Genomic DNA, 26055 nt, shown 5'->3' on the forward strand with positions numbered 1-26055 from the left:
TAGACAATTATATAGTAGATTGTAGATTGAATGGACCATGCACATCTTCAATCCTAGAAAGCACTGGCTGTATCCAAAAGGTTTTCTTAGCAGCATGTTTTCTACTATTGTTACCATAGACAATGCAAATCTACCATCTGTAGACATCGCGGAAGTTGGCTAGAGATGACACACTACCTGTGACTTGCATGCTGCTGCATCGGGCCCAGTCTGTCGCCTCTCCTGTGCCTTCTACCTGCAACTGTGGCTCTCCTTCATTCTGCTCAATGTTTTAAATGCAATGCAGAACATCTTCTGATTGATGTAATCTAATCACATTTCTATTTTAGATGTTCAAACAAGGCAATATTGGAACATGTAGGTAACCAGAACCTACTGACAGCCTAAAGTAAGTTCTACAATCAAGATGTCAGAAGCTGTACTGTTCTCTAAGAAAAAAGTTAGATGTATACTATATTAATCTGGGCTAAGATAGGAGATTCTCAAGTTTCTATTTAAAGAGAACTTGTCCTCAGAATTTTAAATCCCAAACTAATGACATGTATATAAAGGAGCTTTGATGCTGAATAAATCACTGCCTTTCTTGGAAATCTGTTTTGCTATTTTATAAAAGTTCCACAGTTGAAATTCTATGTTAATGACTTGCAAGTGCAGTGGGTTTGGAAATTGCACTTGCAGCTCTCCTGCTTCTCTCCCTATTCTCTGCTCATTTCCTGCCTTTTGACTCTGACAGGTCACTAAAAGAGGAGTAATCTGGAGACAGAAGGCAGGCATCAGGCAGGGAACAGGGAGAAAAGCAGGAGAGCTGCAAGTGCAATGGTAAACCCCAATGCACTTGCACCTCATTAGCATACATTTAAAATTATGGATGTCTCTAAAACAGCAAAACGGGTTTCTATGATAACGAATTAATCAACATTTTACATGCCATTAGTTTGGGTATAAAATGCAGGTTCGCTTTAATGATTTATTATTTTTACAGTACAGTTCTCTAAAAAGATAAATAAAGGTGTCGGTACCCTTGATCAACCAAATCACTGAAAAACTTTAAATACTAGTTCATGATAAAAAATAAATAAATGGCTTATAATAAAGGGCAACTAGCCCATTGAATACCAATGATGAAATGGTCAACCAGGTCCTGTCATAACCTTGCTGAGTAACTGGCACTTCAAGGGATTAGAAGAGTGACTATTCCTAAAAGGGCAAACCAGACATAGACATTCCTGAGTAGACCCAGATCTAAAAGATACAGAAAACAGACAAAATGCTAAGAACAGGCTTGATAGTGTTTGACTCAATAGGTGAACTGGATCCTCTAAGCCTAAGTCTGGGTGGGCACATGGACCTCGGACCTTGATGCAGCAAGCAGGAAGGCACCAGGACAGCCAAGACTTAGCGCACTCAGGAATATCAGGAGCAGCATGACAGATGAAGTTGAACCCAGTAGGATGGAACCAAGTAAAGCACAGTATGTGAAGCGCAACAAAAAGAGGTCTAGAGACTCAATCCTAAGGACACAGGTGTGTGCTAATGGGCCCTAAATAGGTTAAGGAAGATGATGATTGATCCATGCTGGGCAACCTGCAAAACTCGATGTGGAGCACAACAGAGGGCAGCGGACTCAGAGGAAGGAAGCAGAGCGCAGAATATCCGGGACAGGTGAGTTACAAATACATTCACAAGGATATGTCAGAGAGTAATAAAACCATTGTACAATTTACACAATCTTTTTTTGTGCACCATTTGAGCTCATAAAATAGTTTTAATGCCATTTCATAATTTATTTTTTATTGTGTGTTAGTATTATAAGGGTTTTTCAGCTACAATACAATACAACATAATCTTTACTGGAAAAATGTACACAGATTAATAATGACATTTTGTTGGGGTTGTTTCACCTTATTTAAAATAACCTATAAACCAGTATACTGAATATATTAAGAAATGCAGCTCTAATATATACTGTAGTCGACTGGCACAATAACCCACAGCCACAAGCATGGCACCTAATTATGGATTATTTATAATGGAGACTTGAGTTCATGTTGTTTGCACATCTGGTGTTGTGGAATACAATGAATGTTACTGTACGGCAGGAGATTGTTTATCATGATAGAAATAGCTATGAATTCCCCGCGCCTTATGTCTCCCCACAAAGCGTGCATACATTTACATCTCTTACTTTTTGGAATACTGGTGGATTTGGAAGTGGAGGCCCAAAAGACGGAACATCTTCTCGCGCAGTCACTGAGACCTGGATGAGAACAAAAGATAAAAAAAACGCATGAACAATGCTTGTAACATACTTAGACTTCTACATTATAAGTATAAATTTTATGAGGCCAATTCATTCATCAAGCAGTTTTTGTCAGAATTCTGGAATAAAACTTATTGAATTGCAACAACATTTTTGTGCAAAGTTTGTATCCCGACTTTCGTAAACTGCTTTATTAGAAATATAGATTTTAATTTAATTAAAATACAGTGCTGTGCAAATTAATTGGGACAACACATTTTTTAAGTAAAATCGTAAGTTGGTTACCAGTCAGTGATTCAAACCAGTTTTAATATATAATAAATAAATTTTGGTCAACTAGCCAGTGGAAAAAGGTAATTTTCAGAATTAGTATGTAACAGTGTATTATAACATTTTATTTTTTTGCTTTGTCCCAATTAATTTGCACAGCACTGTACAGTCTTCTGCTTCTTTTTGCTTGTTGCTGTAGATCACTTAGGGAATGACATAAATAGCGGAAATGGACACCTTTGGGGACAATTTTGTTTTTGTTTTTACATAAATGTAATTTGTCATAAAAACTGTTTGTGTAATAGGGCTATATTTAAAATGTTGCTCCTATCATTGGTCCAAGTGCGATCCGATGTTTTGTTGGTTCGTATTCACACCAATAATACGGTGGTGTGAGCGAGCCCTTTCTCGGAACTCCTCTGTGCTGATTTACGGTCACAGTCCAGGTCAACTTCCATGTGGTCATAAATCAGCTAAAAAGGAGCTCAGAAAAAGACAGATAAATGAGTTACAAACTCTCCCAGCAGAAAACCCCACTGATGGATTCTTAACTAACTCATTCTGCAGCCAGCAACAGACAGTGTAAGGCCACGTTCACACATCCAGTATTTGGTCAGTATTTAGGACTTTTAGGAGTGGGTGATAAATACAGAAGTGGTGATGTGTTTCTATTATACTTTTCCTCAGATTGTTCCACTCCTGGTTTTGGCTTACAAATACTAATGTGAAATACTGACCTAATACTGAATGTGTGACCGTAGCCTAGGGGTGTATTCTTTGGCTGAGTGCTATCTGTTGTTTTATGAGATAGCGCTCAGACCAATGTTATTCTATGGGGCAGTGTTAATCAGTTTTTTTTTCTAATTTTCTAATACTAATTTGGCGTTAAAAAAATTTGCAGCATGCTGCAATTTACATCACAAATTCGATGGCAAGCACTCATTACAGTCTATGGGTGCATTGAAATCTTCAGACTGCACTTGGATGGCATCTTAATGCAATCCAATTTCCGCGGACTCACAGAATGGAGAAGATTGAAAAATGTACACTCCCTGACAGACGTTATGTCGCTTATCCATGTTATGTAAAACATTAAATTAAATTAACATTATGTAAAACATTAAATTAAACGTTAAATTGATCCAATGGTTGTATAAATTATTCTTTTGAAAGCTGAAACCCTCCGAAATGTGGTTTAGGTTAAGAAATAAAATTGGCATCAATGCAGAAATATTGTATGAATCATTGTTGAACCGTGTGGATGCAGTCCTTCAAGCTCATGGAACTCACACAAAATATTAAATATGACTCTAATAGCACCACAACTTCATTCACCAATGTTATGCAACATATATTTGTATTTTAAGTTAATTATTTGTTTGAATATCACATTACTTTCTGTGGGCGACAAAACTTTTGTCTTGAAAAAATTTGACCATTCTGTGTCCATTAACTGATCAATATTTCTGCATTGATGCCAATTTATTTCCTTAACCTAAACCACATTTTGGAGGTTTTCAGCTTTCAAAAGAATAATTTATATAACCAATGGATGAATTTAACATCAGGTTAAGGTCAGGTTATAAGTAGTGATGAGCGAATGAGCGAATATACTCGTTACTCGAGATTTCTCGAGCATGCTCGGTGGTCCTCTGAGTATTTTTTAGGCTCGAAGATTTAGTTTTTCTTGCCGGACCTGAATGATTTACATCTGTTAGCCAGCATAAGTACATGTGGGTGTTGCCTGGTTGCTAGGGAATCCCCACATGTACTTATGCTGGCTAACAGATGCAAATCATTCAGGTGCGGCAAGAAAAACTAAAACTCCGAGCAATAAAAAATACTCAGAGGATCCCCAAGTGCGCTCGAGAAATCTCGAGTAACGAGTATATTCGCTCATCACTAGTTATAAGCTTTTATTTACATAACATGGATAAGCGACATAACTTCTGTCAGGGAGTGTGTTATGATCCTTAGTGGCTTAGGATCACAAATCTGACCAGCTAAGTTAACGAACATAGGACGAGCTCTGGGGATGTGGTAACTGGACTGACCGCAATCCTGATCCTATCCAACACACACTAAAGGTAGCCGTGGAACGTTCCTAGAAAAATCCTAGACGTCTCTTCACAGCCTGAGAAACTAGCTATCCCTAAAGAGAAAGCAAAGACCTCACTTGCCTCAGAGAAATAACCCCAAAGATATAGAAAGCCCCCCACAAATAATAACGGTGAGTTAAGGGGAAAATACAAACGTAGAAATGAAACAGGTTTAGCAAAATGAGGCCCGCTAACACTAGATAGAAGATAGCGAGGAAGCTGTGCGGTCAGTAAAAAACCCTATACAAAAATATCCACACAGAGAATGCAAGAACCCCCACACCAACTAACGATGTGAGGGGAGAAACTCCGCACCCCAGAGCTACCAGCAAGTGAGGAAATCACATATTAGCAAGCTGGACAGAACTCATCATATACCAAGAAACATATTGAACACTGATGAGCAAAAAATGAACAAACAGAAACTTAGCTTCTCTTGGAGAGACTGATAACGAATGTAGTCAGGAGAGATCAGAGCAGCACTGAATACATCGACAGCAGGCAACAAATGAAGGTCCAGGTGAGTTAAATAGGAAACCTAACTAGCAGGTGACGAGGCAGCTGATCCCAGCCACAGACCCGCAGAAAGACAAAAGAGCCACCAGAGGGAGCCCAAAGATACAACTCACACAGTACCACTTGTGACCACAAGAGGGAGCCCGAGATTAGAGTTCACAACAGGAGTGTATCCAAGAGAATCAGATCACACTATGCTGGCATTCGGATAAGGCTGTAGCGTATGGTGTCCGATACATGAGCAACGGATACGATATGCTAATGACCCTCAAGTGTCGTGCTACTCTGCTCCGAACCTCTCACACAGAGAAGATCGGGGCACAGCTGTTGATCTGAATACGGAGTGGTCTTCTCACAATTGTGATCGTGTGGAGACGATTCACTGTATTTAGATGCATATGTGTGACAGCTGTGCAGTTCCAGCTATCAATGGCTGAAGCTGATAAAACAAAAAAGTTCTCATCTCACAACAGTAGAGATAGAATTAAATGGAACAATTATGCAATCAGTAAACTCATTAGTGATGTTTCTAGGAAATTACTACATTGTATTAGTCCTAGCTTAGTCTACAACTTGATTATTGCATTAAACTTATGACTTAAAATATTCCACTTCAGCACACAAAGCCTCCTGTAATGGTGGATGGACTAGAGAAGCAGGTCTCCAATTACACGCGTCTTTGAGGTCACCTCTGACCCCTATTTGGCAAGCCATGGTGACGTCAGCTGTCACATTAGGAGAATGGGGCACATTAATCAGCTTTTTCATAGTTCTTCTGTACTTCAATTGAGTGTAGCCACCTTTCCATTTGCTCTGGAACTTCTATGGACAAGCCATAAGTGTTTAAGTTGAGAAACCTGAAAACCAGAGCTTCTCAGGACACCTAAAGCTTAAACTTAAGAACTATTGTGAGTAAACGTGACTGGAAAATGCTGGCATGTCGTTAGCTTTGGAGACCTTGGGGCTAAGGTTCTACATTGTATCAATATCTAGTTTGAAGTCTACATTGGTGGTATATATCAGGAAGGTCTCTGGAATCACTTTATCTTGCTAACTTGCCCACAGGCCCAATGCATCAGCATGTGTCAGCATACCTGTTTATCGGTGTATTTGGAACCATAGTCTACTACAATTTTTTAAATGCAGAAAGGTACCGTAAAATGACCCACGATAAGAGTCTAAGGGCGACCACTGAAACCCATTTTAAGTATACTATTATTACCACCCTTTTTCCATAGACATCAGATACCTGATATTTGTTGTGCAAAATTTCCTGCTGTAAAGAGCTATTCCCACAACAATGGAGAACCCAAACCTTGAAATACCATTTCTGAACACTTCAGAAGGAAACCACTTCTCCTAATTTGCTAAAAAATATATCCAGAAGAAGACAATCCATACCAAGACATGAATGCATTAATGTACCTGTTTGCATGCATGTGTTTTCATGTACGGACAGATGGTATTTTAGCATTTTTTGATCCTTTAAATCATCAGGTCAATAAAATTAAGTCTGGCATATGGTTTTCCAATTTGTAGACCATTACACTGTGGCCAGGGACACCTCCTCTTCATTATCTTCACACAGCAACAGTTCCCACTAATAAACCAGACTTTGTAATATGCCTGTGTGAGCTTCTGCCCAGCAACCATCCTAATGGGGGAAGTTCCTGTCTTCAAATAATATTTGCACTAGAATATTGTCTGGCTAAAGCCAGCTGCTTCTTGGAAACAATTAACAGTTCTACACCAGCCAATCTGTTCTTCCAAGGACGCCTCACCAAGCAGCACATTCTGTAACTCTTCATATAAACTGGCAATTTATTGTAACAATGCCGCCCCAGAAATACGTTTGTGGAGATCTAAGCGGCTTCCTCTTGTGAGCTCGGGTTTATTGTTTTATTGCTGTAAACCTTATGTGCCACCCACTCCTCCTGTCAGAGCCGGGCCCTAATTCCTCTCAATTGCCATATGTAGAGAAAGAAAATGTACACTGATAAGCAACGCTGTTTTTCCAGGTTTGATGTAACATCCAGTTATGAACAGGCGATGGGCGAAACAGCTGCTTTTGACTTGTTAATTCCAGCAATACATTTATCTGATGCAATGATCCGATTGTCTGCTATCAAAATGTCAACCTCTTGAAGTGACTGATAAGTAAATGTTACGTCCCTTAACCCTTTCATCAGACTCCTGGCCGGTAAATGGCTGGAATGATGCTTATACACAATACACCCTATTGTACTGCCTTATCCCAAATAACCACACACACCATCATCTAAACTGTCATGTTACACTTAATTCAACCATATAAAATACACTCCTCAACATTGAAATTGCAACACCATGAAAGAACAGTCTGGGAATTATGGAAATCTTAGAATCAATTTACATATTGTTAATGATAGGAAAATGATAAGAAAAATGGAAACAATTTTGAAACCATCTAGATTTATTCAGCATTGAGTATAAGTGCCACATGCAAAAATACACACGCCTACATGCCTTGACTCCCATCTGAGACGTCAATGTTGGCAATTGCAAAGGGAGCTGCCAGTAGAGGATTTTGATGATTTCTATGCACAAGTTCAATCTCATTGATAGCATCCAAGGCATGTAATTGTGGATAAACTGTACTAAATAAATAGAGATGTTTGAAAAATGTGTTTGCATTTCATTAACATGTCTATCCATCCTGCGTTTTCCATAACCCCACAGCTTTTTCTTCTGGGTGTTGCAGTTTCAATGTTAAGGAGTCATGATAATCTTATTTCATCATAAGTATATAATTTGTGCTCACTGTCATGTGTAACCACATTAGTAATATAATAGAAAACAACAAGGCTGTTGGTATGCAGAAATTAGGACAAGAATGAAATATTCCATAAAATATTCCATATGGTTAGTTAACGCGAAAGAAACCCAGTATTTCTCATTCCCAGTTTTCTGTCTTCATATCCTGTTATACAGTATTCAAGTCTACAAAAAGGTCAGGTGGGTGCAATAAAGCCATAGGCTGTAATTCTGATGTCATCTCCTTTGCTACCTTTAGACACTGAAATGAAGAGGGCTGGCATTTCATTTTTCTTATATTTTTATTATTGAAGAATAGAGACCATCCGTGCCTAACTGCCCACAGTTCTCCTTTAGCAAGTCACTTTTTAGAACCTTTTATATTCTACTTTTAGTCAACTGAAATGGTGACCAGTCAGCTGGATTAACTTCACCAGGTCACTTGCTGCTGTTGGTAACCATGACTTAGAGAGACACCATTTGACAGAAGGCTATGATGCACTGTAATGACATTAGTAATAGTGAAAGTTAATATTTCAAAGCAAATCATTTTACTTGCTGAGTAGTTTCCAGAGTACTACTGCGCAGTGCCTTGCCTTGTTAAAATGGAGGCTGTATTTCAAGCAATGGCATTTGATAGAAAATATGCAGTATCAGATTTATGTTCTATATTTGTTTCCCAGAAGAGTTAATGTGTCACGGGAATACCACAAGAGAGAAGGGCCAGAAGATTGCAATGTCGGGTCACACAAAATTCTGCACTGATTAGAACTGCTTCCCTGTCCTATTAAAGGATGCAGGTTGCTCTGTCATTGCAAAGGTTACTCAGTTTAGTTGATCTACTGGAGCTCTCCATCCTGAATTGCCTCAGCTGTTCTGTGTTGGGCACTCCCCTCTGGTATATATGCTTGCCATAGGCACTTGGGAAATGCCAGTGATAGTTCTTACTTCCTGGTTACGTGGTGGAGGAGAAATTCAGTGTTTGCAGTAGGCAGTTGGAGAGTTGTTCAGGAGATTTCTGAGTGGAGTTGGTTGTAGATTGTAAGCTCTCACGAGCAGGGTCGTCTTATTTTGCTTTAATTATTGTATTGTTAACATTGTTACCCATGACTGTTGTGTTTGAAACTGTTAAACTGTAAAGCGCTGCGGAATATGTTGGTGCTATATAAATAAAGATTCTTATTATTCTTATTATTACTACTATTTACATGTTTATTCTCATCCTCTCCTATTTGGTTTATCCTACATAACCCTCCCCTGTGTTCCATTCTGTTGTATTGTCAGTTTATTTGTATCATTGTACAAACAAGAGTCTTAAAACACAACCCAAAGAAAAAGTATGTGTGTGTCAAGGGGCCTTAAATAGGTCTGGGGAGCTGATGTCATAGATCCACCCTGGACAACCTGCAAAACCTGACATGGAGCACAACAGGAGGCAGCAGATCTAGGAGAAGGAAACAGAGGCAAACATACCCGGGACAGGTGTGTAAGATATACTTATGTTAACTGATTGCATGGGCTGAAAAATCCCTTTATATTATTCAAAAATATAAAAGTTTGCATAGTTAGTAAGTGTGTATATATGTACCATACCTTATAAGTTGTACAGTCTGTCTCGGGGTTCTCCACTTGCACCACTATATAGGCATGCAGAAAGTTTGATGCAATCATGTCAGGAACGAAAGGGGTGTTGTCTTCTTGAAACACGATCGCTACTATATCATTCCCAATATGTCTTTTCCTCTGCAGCTGAAATTAAATAATTGTAAGACAACAGATGACAATGTGGCTAATGGCTGTCACAGATTTGGGGATCCCAAGTCCTCTTAGTCATCACACTGTGGAGGCTGATCTGATTAATGTTATCACTTTATGAGACTGGACACACACAAGGATCAATGTGAGAAAATCTCTGCATGTGCAAAATCTTATGACAGTCTCAAACAAATAGTTACCATATTGATTGAAACTGTTCACACGCAACTGTTGGCTGTGTTTTTTTCTCAGCATTTTTGCATTATCAATCATCATATCATTGCTTTCTATGGAGAAAAACATTGAAAAAACGCTGCGTGTAAACATAGCTTAAAATGACTCAAGAATAACTTGCTTGGTTTCTCCATTATCTTTGAATGTTGAAGTATTCTGCGTGATTAAATATAGCATGATGTCTTTTGGATAAGTCATGGTGGGTAGCCTTGCCAGGGACACTTTCATTTGGCCCAATTGTACTGGCAATTTTCAGTTAGAAATGTCAGTTCTTGGCTATATACCTTACTTACTGTGACTAACCCCAGCGAGATGCCAGACAATAGTCAGAGAATCTCTGATCACCATATTAACAAGTAAGTTGGAAAATAAGTATATGACTATTATACAAATCAGCTTTCTAGACAGACTAGAAAAATCTAAGACAGCATTGAAGTACGGACTACTACATTTATACAGCATTTACGTAACACTAGAGTTTGCATTCCTCTTACTACTTAGTGCAATGATTGCTTTTCTGTAGGTAGGTACACTAACAGGAATGTGTCATTAGAGAATCACCCATTGTTTACATCAGGTTTTATTTTAATTGTGTGCTTTTTTTCACTGATAATTCTTTTGTATTTTTTTTATCACTAACTACCGTATATAAAAAATGTTGCAATTTTCACACTGGCTACCAAGGCCTAATATTATCTCATAATTCCATGGATAGTAGTAGTAATAGAGTACTGTAACTCAGCTCCTATTTTCTTACATGCTCTAACTGTGCAAAGATCATTGTGAAGAGAAGGTGGAAGCCGGTTGTGACAGCCGCTATTGTGAATGGTGTGATCAACTGTAAGTAGATGTGTTACCCTGTCATTATAAGAGTAAGTTCGCACAAGCATATAAAAAAAATCACTTGTCATCCGTAAGAAATACATTTTTCCCAGCAGCAGCTATTAATAATTTATAAGACCAGTTACAGTTTCCTGTGTTACAGAGATGCAATGTATCCGCAAAAATCAGATCTCAATATGGCATCGGATTTTCTTTGCGCACCGATTTATGGCAGACACTAGTGCACGCTGCTATCTTTTCACAAACAAATTTGGTCAGTGAAAAAAAAAACCCTCATCTGCACCGCCCCATTGAATAGCATTTGTCCGAGAGCTGTCCATATTTTCATAGATAGCTCTCGGACAATAAGTACGGTCATGCGATGAGCCTTAACCCTGTATGTAATGATAATGTGACTGCTGAAAAGTCATCTATATATGACATAAAGTAATAGTGTGCAGTATTCAAGATCTCTGGGGGGTTTTAGAGCCAGTGAAAGGTAAAATTGCAAAACAGTTATTATCACATTTTTTCAATTCTGATAAAATATGTGACGAGTGTTTTTTTGTTAAGATTACCAGCTTTTCAAATGAAGCAAGCCTGGAAATCCACTATTGGCTGCAGGGAAAACTTTTCCAACAGTTGATATTACTAGGGAAAGAAGCATGTGCAGATGATTTATAGTGCCGCTCATCAATATTAGTTAAGGGAACTTGTCATGTAAAAACGCTATTAGCTGAGAGCCATGCTGCCAGGAGGAAAACTTTATTCCTCCTGGCAGCCTCAGGCTTTCAGTCATAGGGGTGCAGCCGGTGCGGGTTCAGTTGTAACCACACTCCAGCACTGACTAACAACTGGTTTTAATGCTGAGCTGGCTGTCAGTCATACCAGGGCGTGGTTACATCCACCACTCACTATGAACAAAGCAGTGACCGAAGCAGCACCGCCTGCACCCCTATGACTAAAAGCCCGAGGCTGTTGGGAGGAATAAAGTTGATTTTATTACACGACTGGTTCCTTTTAAATCTATGTCCGACGGTGACCATATTATACATTCCTAGGTTAAGTTTACCAGAACAAAATCCACTCTCAGAGTCTCGCCATTTACTATAAAAATGTGTGGTGGGAGCTCAAGTTGGAGATATCACTATTTGTCATCAAACACTCCAATAGGACAATGGCAAGTGGAGGAGGAGTTGTTCTGAGTGAAAGTTTAACAAATCTGCAATCTACAAAACAAAGGCCGACATCACTTCTCCCTAGAATGTATCAGGCCTAAGTATTCCAAAATGCAGCCCTCAGTGTTGTCACATTGTGCTGCACCACTCCCACTGTGAACATAGCTTATGGGTATGTGCACACGTAGAAGGGAGCTCTGCGGATTTTTCCGCAGCGGATTTTAGAAATCCGCAGGTAAAAGGCACTGCATTTTACCTGCGCATTTACCGCGGATTTACCATGGATTTTGTGCGGATTCCGCCTGCGGTTTTACACCTGCGGATTCCTATTATGGAGCAGGTGTAAACCGCTGCGGAATCCGCACAAAGAATTGACATGCTGCAGAATGTAGCACGCGTTTTTTTCCGCAGCATGTGCACTGCGGATTGCGGTTTCCATAGGTTTACATTGTACTGTAAACGCATGGAAAGCTGATGCAGACCCGCAGCTGAAGATCCGCAGCAAAATCCGCAACGTGTGCACATAGCCTTAGGCTGCTTTCACACAATGTACATTCTGTAAGATTCTGTTATCAAAAACACAAATTTTCAGTGTTTTGGCATTTTTTTCTGCATTGTTGCCATTAATGTTTTTTTGTAGTAGGTTTGTGGGTATGGTAGTTTTCAATAGTTTTCCCACAATCTCATCTATAGGAATTCAGAGAAAAAGCATGTTTTAACTGCTAAAAATGTAAAAAAAAAAAAGCACACACCTCTAAAAATGCTTGTAAAGAAGCTATGAAAAAAGCTTGAAATATATGGCATCATCTGTAGTTGCATGAGACATTAATATGATGTGATAATAACTGTTCTTGTAAGCTCTCGCTACGGAGCACTAATGCTATGTAACGTTATTAATTTCAGAAGTAAATTTCACTTTAAATGCTTTTGTTCCTTAAGATCTTATCCAACGTTAATTGGTAACGCTAACGAGAAGCCACTCACAGGAAAGATTATTCCAAATTGTTTTATGGCTATCTAGAAATACAAACAATTATTTATCACTGCAGGAAATATGCAAATGTAACAGCCTGTCCTCTTCTGAATGAATAATTCTCAGTTCATCCACTGATCTTATTGGGATGTTCAGCGCAACACATTATGGTGATTAAAAATTATTTAGACTGTAAAAAAAAGGATCAAACAGTGAGTACAGAAAGTATTCAGATCCCTTTAAATTTTTCATTCTTTGTTTCATTGCAGCCATTTGGTAAATTTAAAAAAGTTAATTTTTTTCTCATTAATGTACACTCTGCACCGCATCTTGACTGAAAAAAAACAGAAATGTAGAAAATGTTGCTAATTTATTAAAAAAGAAAAACTGAAATATCACATGGTTATAAGTATTCAGACCCTTTGCTCAGTATTGAGTAGAAGCACCTTTTTGAGCTAGTACAGCCATGAGTCTTCTCGGGAATGATGTACGTTTTTCACACCTGGATTTGGGGATCCTTTGCCATTCTTCCTTGCAGATCCTCTCCAGTTCCTTCAAGTTGGATGGTGAATGTTGGTGGACAGCCATTTTCAGGTCTCTCCAGAGAGCTCTTGCTGGGCCAGTCAAGAATGGTCACAGAGTTGTTCTGAAGCCACTCCTTTGTTATTTTAGCTGTGTGCTTAAGTCATTGTCTTGTTGGAAGTTGAACCTTCGGCCAAGTCTGAAGTCCAGAGCACTCTGGAAGAGGTTTTCATCCAGGATATCTCTGTACTTGGCCGCCTTCATGTTTCCTTCAATGACAACCAGTCATCCTGTCCCTGCAGCTGAAAAACACCCCCATAGCATGATGCTGCCACCACCATGTTTCACTGTTGGGATTGTATTGGGCAGGTGATGAGCAGTGCCTAGTTTTCTCCACACATACCGCTTAGAATTATCACCAAAAAGGTCTATCTTCATCTCTTTAGACCAGAGAATCTTATTTCTCATAGTCTGGGAGTCCTTCATGTGTTTTATAGGAAACTCTGTGCATGCTTTCATATGTCTTGCACTAAGGAGAGGCTTCCGTCAGGCCACTCTGCCATAAAGGCCCTAGTGGTGGAGGGCTGCAATGATAGTTGACTTTGTGGAACTTTCTCCCATCTCCCTACTGCATCTCAAGAGCTCAGCCACAGTGATCTTGGGGTTTTTCTTTACCTCTCTCACTAAGGCTCTTCTCCCACGAATACTGAGTTTGGCTGGACAGCCAGGACTAGGAAGACTTCTGGTGGTCCTAAACTTCTTCCATTTAAGGATTATTGAGGCCACTGTGCTCTTAGGAACCTTGAGTACTGCAGAAATTCTGTTCTAAGCTTGGCCAGATCTGTGCCTTGCCACAATTCTGTCTCTGAGTCCCTTGGCCAGTTACTTTGACCTCATGATTCTCATTTGGTCTGATATACACTGTGAGCTGTGAGGTCTTATATAGACAGATGTGTGCCTTTCCAAATCAAGTCCTATCAGTTTAATTAAACACAGCTGGACTCCAATGAAGGAGTATAACCATCTCAAGGAGGATCACAAGGAAATGGACAGCATGTGACTTAAATATGAGTGTCTGAACAAAGGGTCTGAATACTTATTACCATGTGATATTTCAGTTCTTTTCAGTCAAGATGGGGTGCAGAGTGTAAAGTAAAAATTTAAAGGGGTCTGAATACTTTCCGTACACACTGTATTCCTAGTGATACTAAACAAATATTTGATCAGCATCTGCCAGCCTATGAGTAAAAAGGTTCTCACCTGCTGGGTATCTCCTTCTGTAAAAGGTAACTTAGTTGACACATGAAACATGATCTCCTTGTCTCTGAATACAGTGTAAATGGACTCGGTGCCCGTTTGACCATGTGCTACATCCAGTCCTCCTCGAAAACTATAAAGAAGTCAAATGTTAAGAAACATTATAATTTTTCCCCATAATATTGATGCATGTGAATTCCCATTCTCAGGCAATGTAGAGGTTCAGAACATTTATATAATTTAATTGGAGATGTTTTTCAGTAGGAAGCCTGAATTTATGAGTTTGGCAAAAACTATTTTTTCTTAGGAACTACATTACATTTGAAGTGATTTTGAGGGGTCTATATGACAGAAAATACACAAAAGTGACAACATTCTAAAAACTGCACCCCACAAGGTGATCAAAACCACATTCAAAAAGTTTATAAACCCTTCATGTTCTTCACAGGAATTTTTAGAATGTGGAAGAAAAAAAATGAATATTTAACTTTCACCCAAATTTTATTTTTTTTTTTGCCCAATTTTTTTTATTTTCGCAAGGGTAACAGGAAAAAACAGACACCACAATTTGTTGTGCAATTTCTCCTGAGTATGCCGATACCCCATATGTCGAAGAAAAACACTATTTGGGAGAATGGCAAGGCTCGAAGACGGAGCCCTTGATGTGGCTAAACAGTGGAAACCCCCCCAAGTGACCTCATTTTTTAAACTAGACCCCTCAAGGAACTGATCTAGATGTGTAATGAGCACCTTGAACCCCTGGGTACTTCACAGAAGTTTATAACATTGAAATCAAAAATGTTTTAACCCCAAATTTAGCATTTTCTCAAATGCAACAGGAGAAATTGCACCATACGATTTGTGGGGGAAAATTACTGTTTGAGCGCACAGCAAGGCATGGAAGGGAAAGAACACCATTTGACTTTTTAAAAGCAGATGATAGATCTGAGTGGGGACTTGCTTTTTTGTGGAGTAATTAGAAGCTTTTGTTAGGAACATTTTACATAATGTTTTGGATCACATTTATCTGGCACTCTATGCTGAGCACTTATATCGGGGTTTCCATCTAAATCCCTGAGGACATGATTCGGATGAAACCTCTGAGGGAGACAATCACTATAATGAGGTGATTACTCTGGATTCCATCTGGCCTCTGTTGTCCTTCTTTTCAGAAGTGCACAAAACTGTGGCCAACTGCACTTTTATGCATGCGTAAAAAGACGGAAACCTCCGGATCACAAGTCAGATGCCGTCCACAGTGCCTCCATCTGACTCATTATAGGTAATCTTCAGCCAGGGGTTCTGTCTGAATCACATATTTCAGTGATTTACTCATAAACCCTGGTGTAAGCGTTCAGCATAGAGTGCAGGTTTAATGTGAGCTGAGTCTTACTGCGATCAATGAGAGGCAGAATGAACAAATCAACAGCAGATGAAGAATTGGTTTTATTTTTTACGATGTTCCTTGTGTGGTACAAGGGATTAGATTACTTCAATCCTCGGGATGGAGCGATTACAGCGATAGCAGACTTATATTGCTTTTTTTATGTTTGGCTGCTGTCACACACTAAATGATGCTTTTTTTGCAAAAACTAGTTTTCTCAATGATATATTTTGAAAGTTATAATTTTTCAATATTTCATCCAACTGAGTCATGTAAGGGTTTTTTGTGGGATGAGTTGTTATTACAATTGGTACCATTTTCGGGCACATGACATTTTTTGATCACTTTCTATTCCGATTTTTGGGAGGTAGAGTGAACAAATACCAGCAATTCAGGAATTGTTTTTTTGGGGGATGTTTTTATGCCATTCCGCGTGTGGTAAAATTGATTACAGTGATACCCCATTGATATAGTTTTTATGTTTTGGTGCTTTTACACAATAAAACATATTTTAGAGAAAAAATAATTAGTTTTGCTTTATTCTGAGAGCTATAACTTTTTTTTCCACCAATTGAGCTGTATGGCAGCCTGTTTTTGCGGGACAAGATGATGTTTTCAGTGGTACCACTTTTGTTTACATTCGTCATTTTAATTGCGTTTTATTCCACTTTTTGTTCGATGGGATGATGATAAAGCATCATTTTTTGCCTCGTTTTTAATTTATTTTATTTTTTTATGATGTTCACTAAAGGGATTAACTAGTATGACAGTTTTTTGGTCGGTTCGTTCCGAACAAAGAGATGCCAAATATATGTAATTTTATCGCTTTTTTTCTTTTTCATAAAAATGTTTATGGGTACAATATAATTTTATTTATTTTTTATTATTTTGTGGTTGTTATTTAATATTTTTACATTTTTTTCACTTTTTTCTACTTGATTACTTTGTCCCACTATGGGACTTACACTTTTTGCAGGCTGATCACTGGTAAATTATAGGAATGCAAGAGCATTTCTATGCTGTACAAACTGTCAGCGCTGCAGTGACAGAAAAATTTGTTAGATCCTGCACTGAGCATGATCTAGCAAGTTTGATAGGTCTGATGTCATAATGACAACGAGTCACCATAGCAACAAGCAGGCCCCACGATGATGTCACAGGGGCGCCAATCCAAGGGCAGAGGGGGCTCTGCAATTGACTTCGATCACAGCTTTTAGAGGGTTAAAGTGCCAGCAGCAGTGTGGCACTGCTCCTAGCACTGAGTACCGGGTGTCAGCTGTCAGAATCAGCTGACACCTGGCAACAATTGCCATGACGTATCCATACGTCCAAGTTCGCTAAGTACCAGGCGAACTGGACATATGGACTGAACTGATTCTTTAACCCCTTAATCCCATATGACGTACTATCCCGTCGAGGTGACCTGGGACTTAATTCCCAGTGACGGGATAGTACATCATATGCGATCGGCCGTGCTTACGGGGGGGACTATCGCAGCTGACATCCGGCACTATGTGCCAGGAGTGGTCACGGACTGCCCCTTGCACATTAACCCCGTAACACTGCGATCAAACACGATCACAGCGTTCTGGCGGTACAGGGAAGTATCGCGCAGGGAGGGGGCTTTCTGCGTGCTTCCCTGAGACCCTCGGTACAAGGCGATGTGCTCACCTTGTACCGAGCGTCTCCTCCCTGGAGGCTCCGGATCCAAAATGGCTGCAGGGCTACATCCGGGTCCTGCAGGGAGGTGGCTTACCAGCGCCTGCTCAGAGCAGGTGCTGGTAAGCCTGCAGCCCTGCATGTCAGATCACTGATCTGACACAGTGCTCTGCAAGGTGTCAGATCAGCGATCTGACCCTATAACATGATGTCCCCCCTGGGGCAATGTTATAAAGCAAAAAAAAAAAATATTCATATGTGTAAAAAAAAAAAAAATCCTAAATAAAGAAAAAAAAATATTGTTCCCATAAATACATTTCTTTATCTAAATAAAAAAAATAAATAAAAGTACACATATTTAGTATCGCTGCGTCCGTAACGATCCCACCTATAAAACTGTCCCACTAGTTAACCCCTTCAGTGAACGCGTTAAAAAAAAAGAAAACAAGGCAAAAAAACAACACTCTATTATCATACCGCCAAACAAAAAGTGGAATAACACGCGAACAAAAAGATGGATATAAATAACCATGGTACCACTGAAACCGTCATCTGGTCCCGCAAAAAACGAGTCACCATACAGCATCATCAGCAAAAAAATAAAAAAGTTATAGTCCTCAGAATAAAGCGATGCAGAAATAATTATTTTTTTCTATAAAATAGTTTTTATCGTATAAAAGCGCCAAAACATAAAAAAATATAAATGAGGTATCGCTGTAATCATACTGACCCGAAGAATAAAACTGCTTTATCAATTTTACCAAATGTGGAATGGTATAAATGCCCCCCAAAAAGAAATTCATAAATAGCTGGTTTTTGGTCATTCTACCTCATAAAAATTGGAATAAAAAGCGATCAAAAAATGTCACGTGCCCGAAAATGTTACTAATAAAAACGTCAACTCGTCCTGCAAAAAACAAGACCTCACATGACACTGTGGACCAAAATATGGAAAAATTATAGCTCTCAAAATGTGGAGACACAAAAACTATTTTTTGCGATAAAAAGCGTCTTTTAGCCTGTGACGGCTGTCAATCATAAAAATCTGCTAAAAAATGCTATAAATAGTAAATCAAACCCCCCTTCATCACCCCCTTAGTTAGGGAAAAATAATAAAATTAAAAAAATGTATTTATTTCTATTTTCCCATTAGGGTTAGGGCTAGGGTTAGGATTAGGGCTAGGGTTAGGATTAGGATTAGGGCTAGGGCTAGGGTTAGGGCTAGGTTTAGGGCAAGGGCTAGGGTTAGGGCTAGAGTTAGGGGTAAGGTTAGGGGTAGGGTTAAGGCTAGGGTTAGGGCTAGGGTTAGGGTTTCAGTTACAATTGGGGGTTTCCACTGTTTAGGCACATCAGGGGCTCTCCAAACACGAAATGGCATCCAATCTCAATTCCAGCCAATTCTGCGTTGAAAAAGTAAAACAGTGCTCCTTCCCTCCGAGATCTCCCGTGTGCCCAAACATGGGTTTACCCCAACATATGGGATATCAGCGTACTCAGGACAAATTGGACAACAGCTTTCGGGGTCCAATTTCCCTTGTTACCCTTGGGAAAATAGAAATTTGGTGGGGCTAAAAAACCATTTTTGTGAGAAAAAAATTATTTTTTATTTTCATGGCTCTGCGTTAAAAACTGTAGTGAAACACTTGGGGGTTCAAAGTTCTCACAACACATCTAGATAAGTTCCTTGGGGGGGTCTAGTTTTTAATATGGGGTCACTTGTGGGGGGTTTCTACTGTTTAGGTACATTAGGGGCTCTGCAAATGCAACGTGACACCTGCAGACCAATCCATCTAAGTCTGCATTCCAAATGGCGCTCCTTCCCTTCCGAGCTCTGCCATGCGCCCAAACGGTGATTCCCCCCCACATATGGGGCATCAGCGTACTCAGGACAAATTGGACAACAACTGTTGGGGCCCAATTTCTTTTGTTACCCTTGGAAAAATACAAAACTGGGGGCTAAAATATAATTTTTGTGGAAAAAAAAAGATTTTTTATTTTCACGGCTCTGCATTATAAACTGTAGTGAAACACTTGGGGGTTCAAAGTCCCCAAATCACATCTAGATAAGTTCCTTGGGGGGTCTAGTTTCTAATATGGGGTCACTTGTGGGGGTTTTCTATTGTTTAGGTACACTAGGGGCTCTGTAAATGCAATGTGATGCCTGCAGACCAATCCATCTAAGTCTGCATTCCAAATGGCGCTCCTTCCCTTCCGTGCTCTGCCATGCGCCCAAACGGTGGTTCCCCCCACATATGGGATATCAGCATACTCAGGACAAATTGGACAACAACTTTTGGGGTCCAATTTCTCCTGTTACCCTTGGGAAAATACAAAACTAGGGGCTAAAAATAATTTTTGTGGGAAAAAAAATGACTTTTTATTTTCACGGCTCTGCGTTATAAACTGTAGTGAAACACTTGGGGGTTCAAAGTTCTCACAACACATCTAGATAAGTTCCTTGGGGGGTCTAGTTTCCAATATGGGGTCACTTGTGTGGGGTTTCTACTGTTTAGGTACATTAGGGGCTCTGCAAACGCAATGTGATGCCGGCAGACTATTCCATCTAAGTCTGCATTCCAAATGGTGCTCCTTCCCTTCCGAGCTCTGCCTTGCGCCCAAACTGTAGTTCCCCCCACATATGGGGTATCGGCGTACTCAGGACAAATTGGACAACAATGTTTGGGGCCCAATTTCTCCTGTTACCCTTGGGAAAATACAAAACTGGGAACTAAAATATAATTTTGTGGGAAAAAAATAATTTTTATTTTCACGGCTCTGCGTTATAAACTGTAGTGAAACACCTGGGGGTTCAATGCTCTCACAACACATCTAGATAAGTTCCTTAGGGGGTCCACTTTCCAAAATTATGTCACTTTTGGGGGGTTTCAATGTTTAGGCACATCAGTGGCTCTCCAAACACAACATGGCGTCCCATCTCAATTCCAGTCAATTTTGCATTGAAAAGTCAAACGGCGCTCCTTCCCTTCTGAGCTCTGCCATGCACCCAAACAGTGGTCTACCCCCACATATGGGGTATCAGCGTACTCAGGAGAAATTTCTCATCAACTTTTGGTGTCCAATTTCTTCTCTTACCCTTGGGAAAATAAAAAATTGGGGGCGAAAAAAATCATTTTTGTAAAAAAATATGATTTTTTTATTTTAACGGCTCTGCATTATAAACGTCTGTGAAGCACTTGGTGGGTCAAAGCGCTCACCACACATCTAGACAAGTTCCTCAGGGGGTCTACTTTCCAAAATGGTGTCAATTGTGGGGGTTTCAATGTTTAGGCACATCAGGGGCTCTCCAAACGCAACATGGCATCCCATCTCAATTTCAGTCAATTTTGCATTGAAAAGTCAAATGGCGCTCCTTCCCTTCCGAGCTCTGCCATGCACCCAAACAGTGGTTTACCGCCACATATGGGGTATCAGCGTACTCAGAACAAATCGTACAACAAGTTTTGGGGTCCATTTTCTCCGGTTACCCTTGGTAAAATAAAACAAATTGGAGCTGAAGAAAATTTGTGTGAAAAAAAGTTAAATGTTCTTTTTAATTAAACATTCCAAAAATTCCTGTGAAACACTTGAAGAGTTAATATACTTCTTGAATGTGGTTTTGAGCACCTTGAGGAGTGCAGTTTTTAGAATGGTGTCACACTTGGTTATTTTCTATCATATAAGACTCCTCAAAATGACTTCAAATGAGATGCGGTCCCTAAAAAAAATGGTGTTGTAAAAATGAGAAATTGCTGGTCAACTTTTAACCCTTATAACTCCCTAACAAAAAAACATTTTGGTTCCAAAATTGTGCTGATGTAAAGTAGACATATGGGGAATGTTACTTATTAAGTAATTTTTGTGACATATCTCTGTGATTTAAGGGCATAAAAATTCAAATTTGGAAAATTGCAAAATTTTCAAAATTTTTGCCAAATTTCCATTTTTTTCACAAATAAACACAGGTAATATCAAAGAAATGTTACCACTATCATGAAGTACAATATGTCACGAGAAAACATTGCCAGAATCATCAGGATCTGTTGAAGCGTTCCAGAGTTATAACCTCATAAAGGGACAGTGGTCAGAATTGTAAATTTGGCCCGGTCATTAATGTGCAAACCACCCTTGGGGCTTAAGGGGTTAAAAGTTTGCTTGGTTTAAGGCAAATTGCACCATTCGCCATTGTTCTTGTGCTTAAAGGAGTTGTCCAGTCTAAAACAAGTTTGCAGTCACTCTATATGACTGCAAAATTGTGAATCCTCACATTGCATGCACTGCGCACTGTGAGGATTCTCCAGTGCCAGTCCTGGGAACAGCTGTCATGTGACCACAATTATGCAATGTGCCTACTCCCAGCCAGAACCCAACTAAATAGGTGTGGCCTTGCTCAATGCAAGTATACTGGGAGAGGCTGGAAACAGCCCAGCTTGGTTGTGGCCAGGAGTATAGACATCATATACTTGCAGTCACATGACTGCTGTTTCCGGGGCTGACAACAGAGAATCCTCACAGCGCGCAGTCAGGGACGGTTTTAGGCAAAGTGGGGCCCTAGGCAAAAGTTTTAAATGGGGTCCCAAATGCTAACATATTGTACATCACACAGAAGCATTTCTGTTGTATTTATGTGCATTGAGTTCAGGCTGCTAAACGAGTGTGATTGACAATATTGAAGTCATTCGCTTATTTCCCCGCATCTTTACACCAACTGAGAAAGAATGATGGGAATAGAACAATCACTGTTAGATCAGTCTGTCCCCATACAGTATCATGTTATCAGCAGCACAGCTACAATTTACACCGGCCATGTGCTGCTGAGAACAATGATTTCTGTTCCGGCATAAACAATCCAATCACTCGAGAATATGCAGCATTTTGCTTGTTTAGTATAATACACTCCATAGTCCTCCTTATATTATAATTTGCACCACAGTCCTTCATATTGTAAACTGCACCCCATAGTCCTCCATATAATATAATGTGCCCCATAGTCCTCCATATATTAAAATACACTACTCAGTCCTTCATATAGTATTATACACTTCCCATAGTCCTCCATTTAGTATAATACACTACTCATAGTCCTCCATATATTAAAATACACTCCTCAGTCCTCCATATAGTATTATACACTTCCCATAGTCCTTCATATATTAAAATACAGTCCTCCATATAGTATAATACACTCCTCAGTCCTCCATATTGTATAATACACTCCTCATAGTCCTCCATATATTAAAATACACTGCTCAGTCCTCCATATAGTATAATAAACTCTTCATAGTGCTCCATGTAGTATAATGCACCACCAGTCATCCATGTAGTACAATTCACTTCCCATAGTATAATGCACCCCATAGTTCTTCATATAGTATAATGTATTCCCCATAGTCCTTGATACAGTATAATGCAGCCCACATATAGTATAATGCAGCCACCCCATAGAGCATAATGTAGTCACCCCACAGAGTATAATGCAGCCACCCCACAAAGTATAATGCAGCCACCCCACAGAATATAATGTAGCCCCCTCAGTGTATAATGCAGCCCTGCCATACAATATAATGTAACCTCCATAGAATATAATGCAGTCCCCCATAGAATACAATGTAGCCCCCTCATATAGTATAATGCAGCAACCTCATAGAGTATTATGCAATCACCCCTCATAGAATATAATAAATATAATACAGCCCCAATAGAATATAATGTAGCCCCCATAGAATATAATACAGCCCACCTCCCCTTAGAATATAATGTACCCCCATAGAATATAATACAGACCACCTCCCCAGAGAATATAATGTAGCCCCACATAGAATATAGTACAGCCCACCTCCCCATAGAATATAATGTACATCCTCCCGAGAATGGCCCCACAGTCCAGTACTCAATGATATATTTATACATAGAATATAATGTAGCCCCATCAAAGATTATGATGCAATCCTCCCTCATAGAATATAATTCAGCCCCCATAGAATATAATTAGCCCCCCTTAGAATATAATACAGCCCTCCTCCCCATAGAATGTAATGTAGCCCCCCCGAGAATGGCCCCACAGTCCAGTACTCAATGATATATTTATACATAGAATATAATGTAGCCCCATCAAAGATTATGATGCAATCCTGTTGTGAAATTGGATTCTGGGCTCCCCCGGTGGCCACTTGTGGAATTGTACTTGTGTGCATCATCTCCTCTGTTCACCTGCTCCTATCAGGATGTGGGAGTCGCTATATAACCTTGCTCCTCTGTCAGTTTCATGCCGGTCAACAATGTAATCAGAAGCCTTTCTGTGCATGTTCCTGCTACTAGACAACTCCCAGCTAAGTTGGACTTTTGTCCTTGTGTGTTTTTGCATTTTGTTCCTGTTCACAGCTGCTGTTTCGTTACTGTGTCTGGAAAGCTCTTGTGAGCGGAAATTGCCACTCTGGTGTTATGAGTTAATGCTAGAGTCTTAAAGTAATTTCTGGATGGTGTTTTGATAGGGTTTTCTGCTGACCATGAAAGTGCCCTTTCTGTCTTCTTTCTATCTAGTAAGCGGACCTCGATTTTTGCTAAACCTATTTTCATACTACGTTTGTCATTTCATCTAAAATCACCGCCAATATATGTGGGGGCCTCTGTCTGCCTTTTGGGAAAATTTCTCTAGAGGTGAGCCAGGACTGTCTCTTCCTCTGCTAGGATTAGGTAGTTCTCCGGCTGGCGCTGGGCATCTAGGGATAAAAAAACATAGGCATGCTACCCGGCCACTTCTAGTTGTGCGGCAGGTTTAGTTCATGGTCAGTATAGTTTCCATCTTCCAAGAGCTAGTTCTCATATATGCTGGGCTATGTTCTCTCGCCATTGAGAATCACGACAGTTTGACCGGCCCAAAAAAAAGGGTTAAATTACTGGCTGAGAAAGGAGAGAAAAAAGAAGTCTGCTACAATTTTTTTTTTTTTTTTTTTTCCTCTAGTTCTGAGTGTGCTCTTAATTGAATCACTTGCTAGTCTGCCTATACTGCAGCCTTCCTCTCTTTCTCTCCTTCTTATCCTTGAATGGCTCTGTGTTCACCTGTTTCAAATGGATCTTCAGAGTGTAGCTACAGGTTTGAATAATCTCGCCACAAAGGTACAAAATTTGCAAGATTTCATTGTTCATGCACCTATGTCTGAGCCTAGAATTCCTTTGCCTGAATTCTTCTCGGGGAATAGATCTCACTTTCAAAATTTTAAAAATAATTGCAAATTGTTTTTGTCCCTGAAGTCTCGCTCTGCCGGAGACCCTGCACAGCAGGTCAGGATTGTAATTTCCTTGCTCCGGGGCGACCCTCAAGACTGGGCTTTTGCATTGGCACCAGGGGATCCTGCGTTGCTCAATGTGGATGCGTTTTTTCTGGCCTTGGGGTTGCTTTATGAGGAACCTCATTTAGAGCTTCAGGCGGAAAAGGCCTTGATGTCCTTGTCTCAGGGGCAAGATGAAGCTGAAATATACTGCCAAAAATTCCGCAAATGGTCTGTGCTTACTCAGTGGAATGAGTGCGCCCTGGCGGCGATTTTCAGAGAAGGTCTCTCTGATGCCATTAAGGATGTTATGGTGGGGTTCCCTGTGCCTGCGAGTCTGAATGAGTCCATGACGATGGCTATTCAGATCGATAGGCGTCTGCGGGAGCGCAAACCTGTGCACCATTTGGCGGTGTCTACTGAGAAAACGCCAGAAAATATGCAATGTGATAGAATTCTGTCCAGAAGCGAGCGGCAGAATTTTAGACGAAAAAATGGGTTGTGCTTCTATTGTGGTGATTCAACTCATGTTATATCAGCATGCTTTAAGCGTACTAAGAAGCCTGACAAGTCTGTTTCAATTAGCACTTTACAGTCTAAGTTTATTCTATCTGTGACCCTGATTTGTTCTTTGTCATCTATTACCGCGGACGCCTATGTCGACTCTGGCGCTGCTTTGAGTCTTATGGATTGGTCCTTTGCCAAACGCTGTGGGTATGATTTGGAGCCATTGGAGGCTCCGATACCTCTGAAAGGGATTGACTCCACCCCATTGGCTAGTAATAAACCACAATACTGGACACAAGTGACTATGCGTGTTAATCCGGATCACCAGGAGGTTATTCGCTTTCTGGTGCTGTATAATCTACATGATGTTTTGGTGCTGGGATTGCCATGGCTGCAATCTCATAACCCAGTCCTCGACTGGAGAGCTATGTCTGTGTTAAGCTGGGGATGTAAAGGAACTCATGGGGACGTACCTTTGGTTTCCATTTCATCATCTATTCCCTCTGAGATTCCTGAATTCTTGTCTGACTTTCGTGACGTTTTTGAAGAACCCAAGGTTGG

The 26055-nt window shown here is 40.0% G+C and overlaps 1 protein-coding gene across 4 annotated transcripts in view; it reads right to left on the reverse strand.

Annotated features, from left to right (window-relative positions):
* The window catches only part of RAP1GAP2 (RAP1 GTPase activating protein 2), a 1028482-nt gene that overhangs the window by 60754 nt on the left and 941673 nt on the right, over positions 1-26055 (reverse strand). For all 4 annotated transcript variants that reach the window (XM_077294402.1, XM_077294401.1, XM_077294400.1 and 1 more), the window contains 3 exons: positions 14683-14812; positions 9532-9687; positions 2186-2257 (listed from right to left, as the gene is read on the reverse strand). In XM_077294402.1, coding sequence (XP_077150517.1) covers positions 2186-2257; positions 9532-9687; positions 14683-14812 — 358 coding nt within the window. The remainder of the gene's footprint in view (positions 1-2185; positions 2258-9531; positions 9688-14682; positions 14813-26055) is intronic.

The sequence above is a fragment of the Ranitomeya variabilis genome, chromosome 3 (genome assembly GCF_051348905.1).
Source record: "Ranitomeya variabilis isolate aRanVar5 chromosome 3, aRanVar5.hap1, whole genome shotgun sequence".
NCBI classification, from domain to species: Eukaryota; Metazoa; Chordata; class Amphibia; order Anura; family Dendrobatidae; genus Ranitomeya; species Ranitomeya variabilis.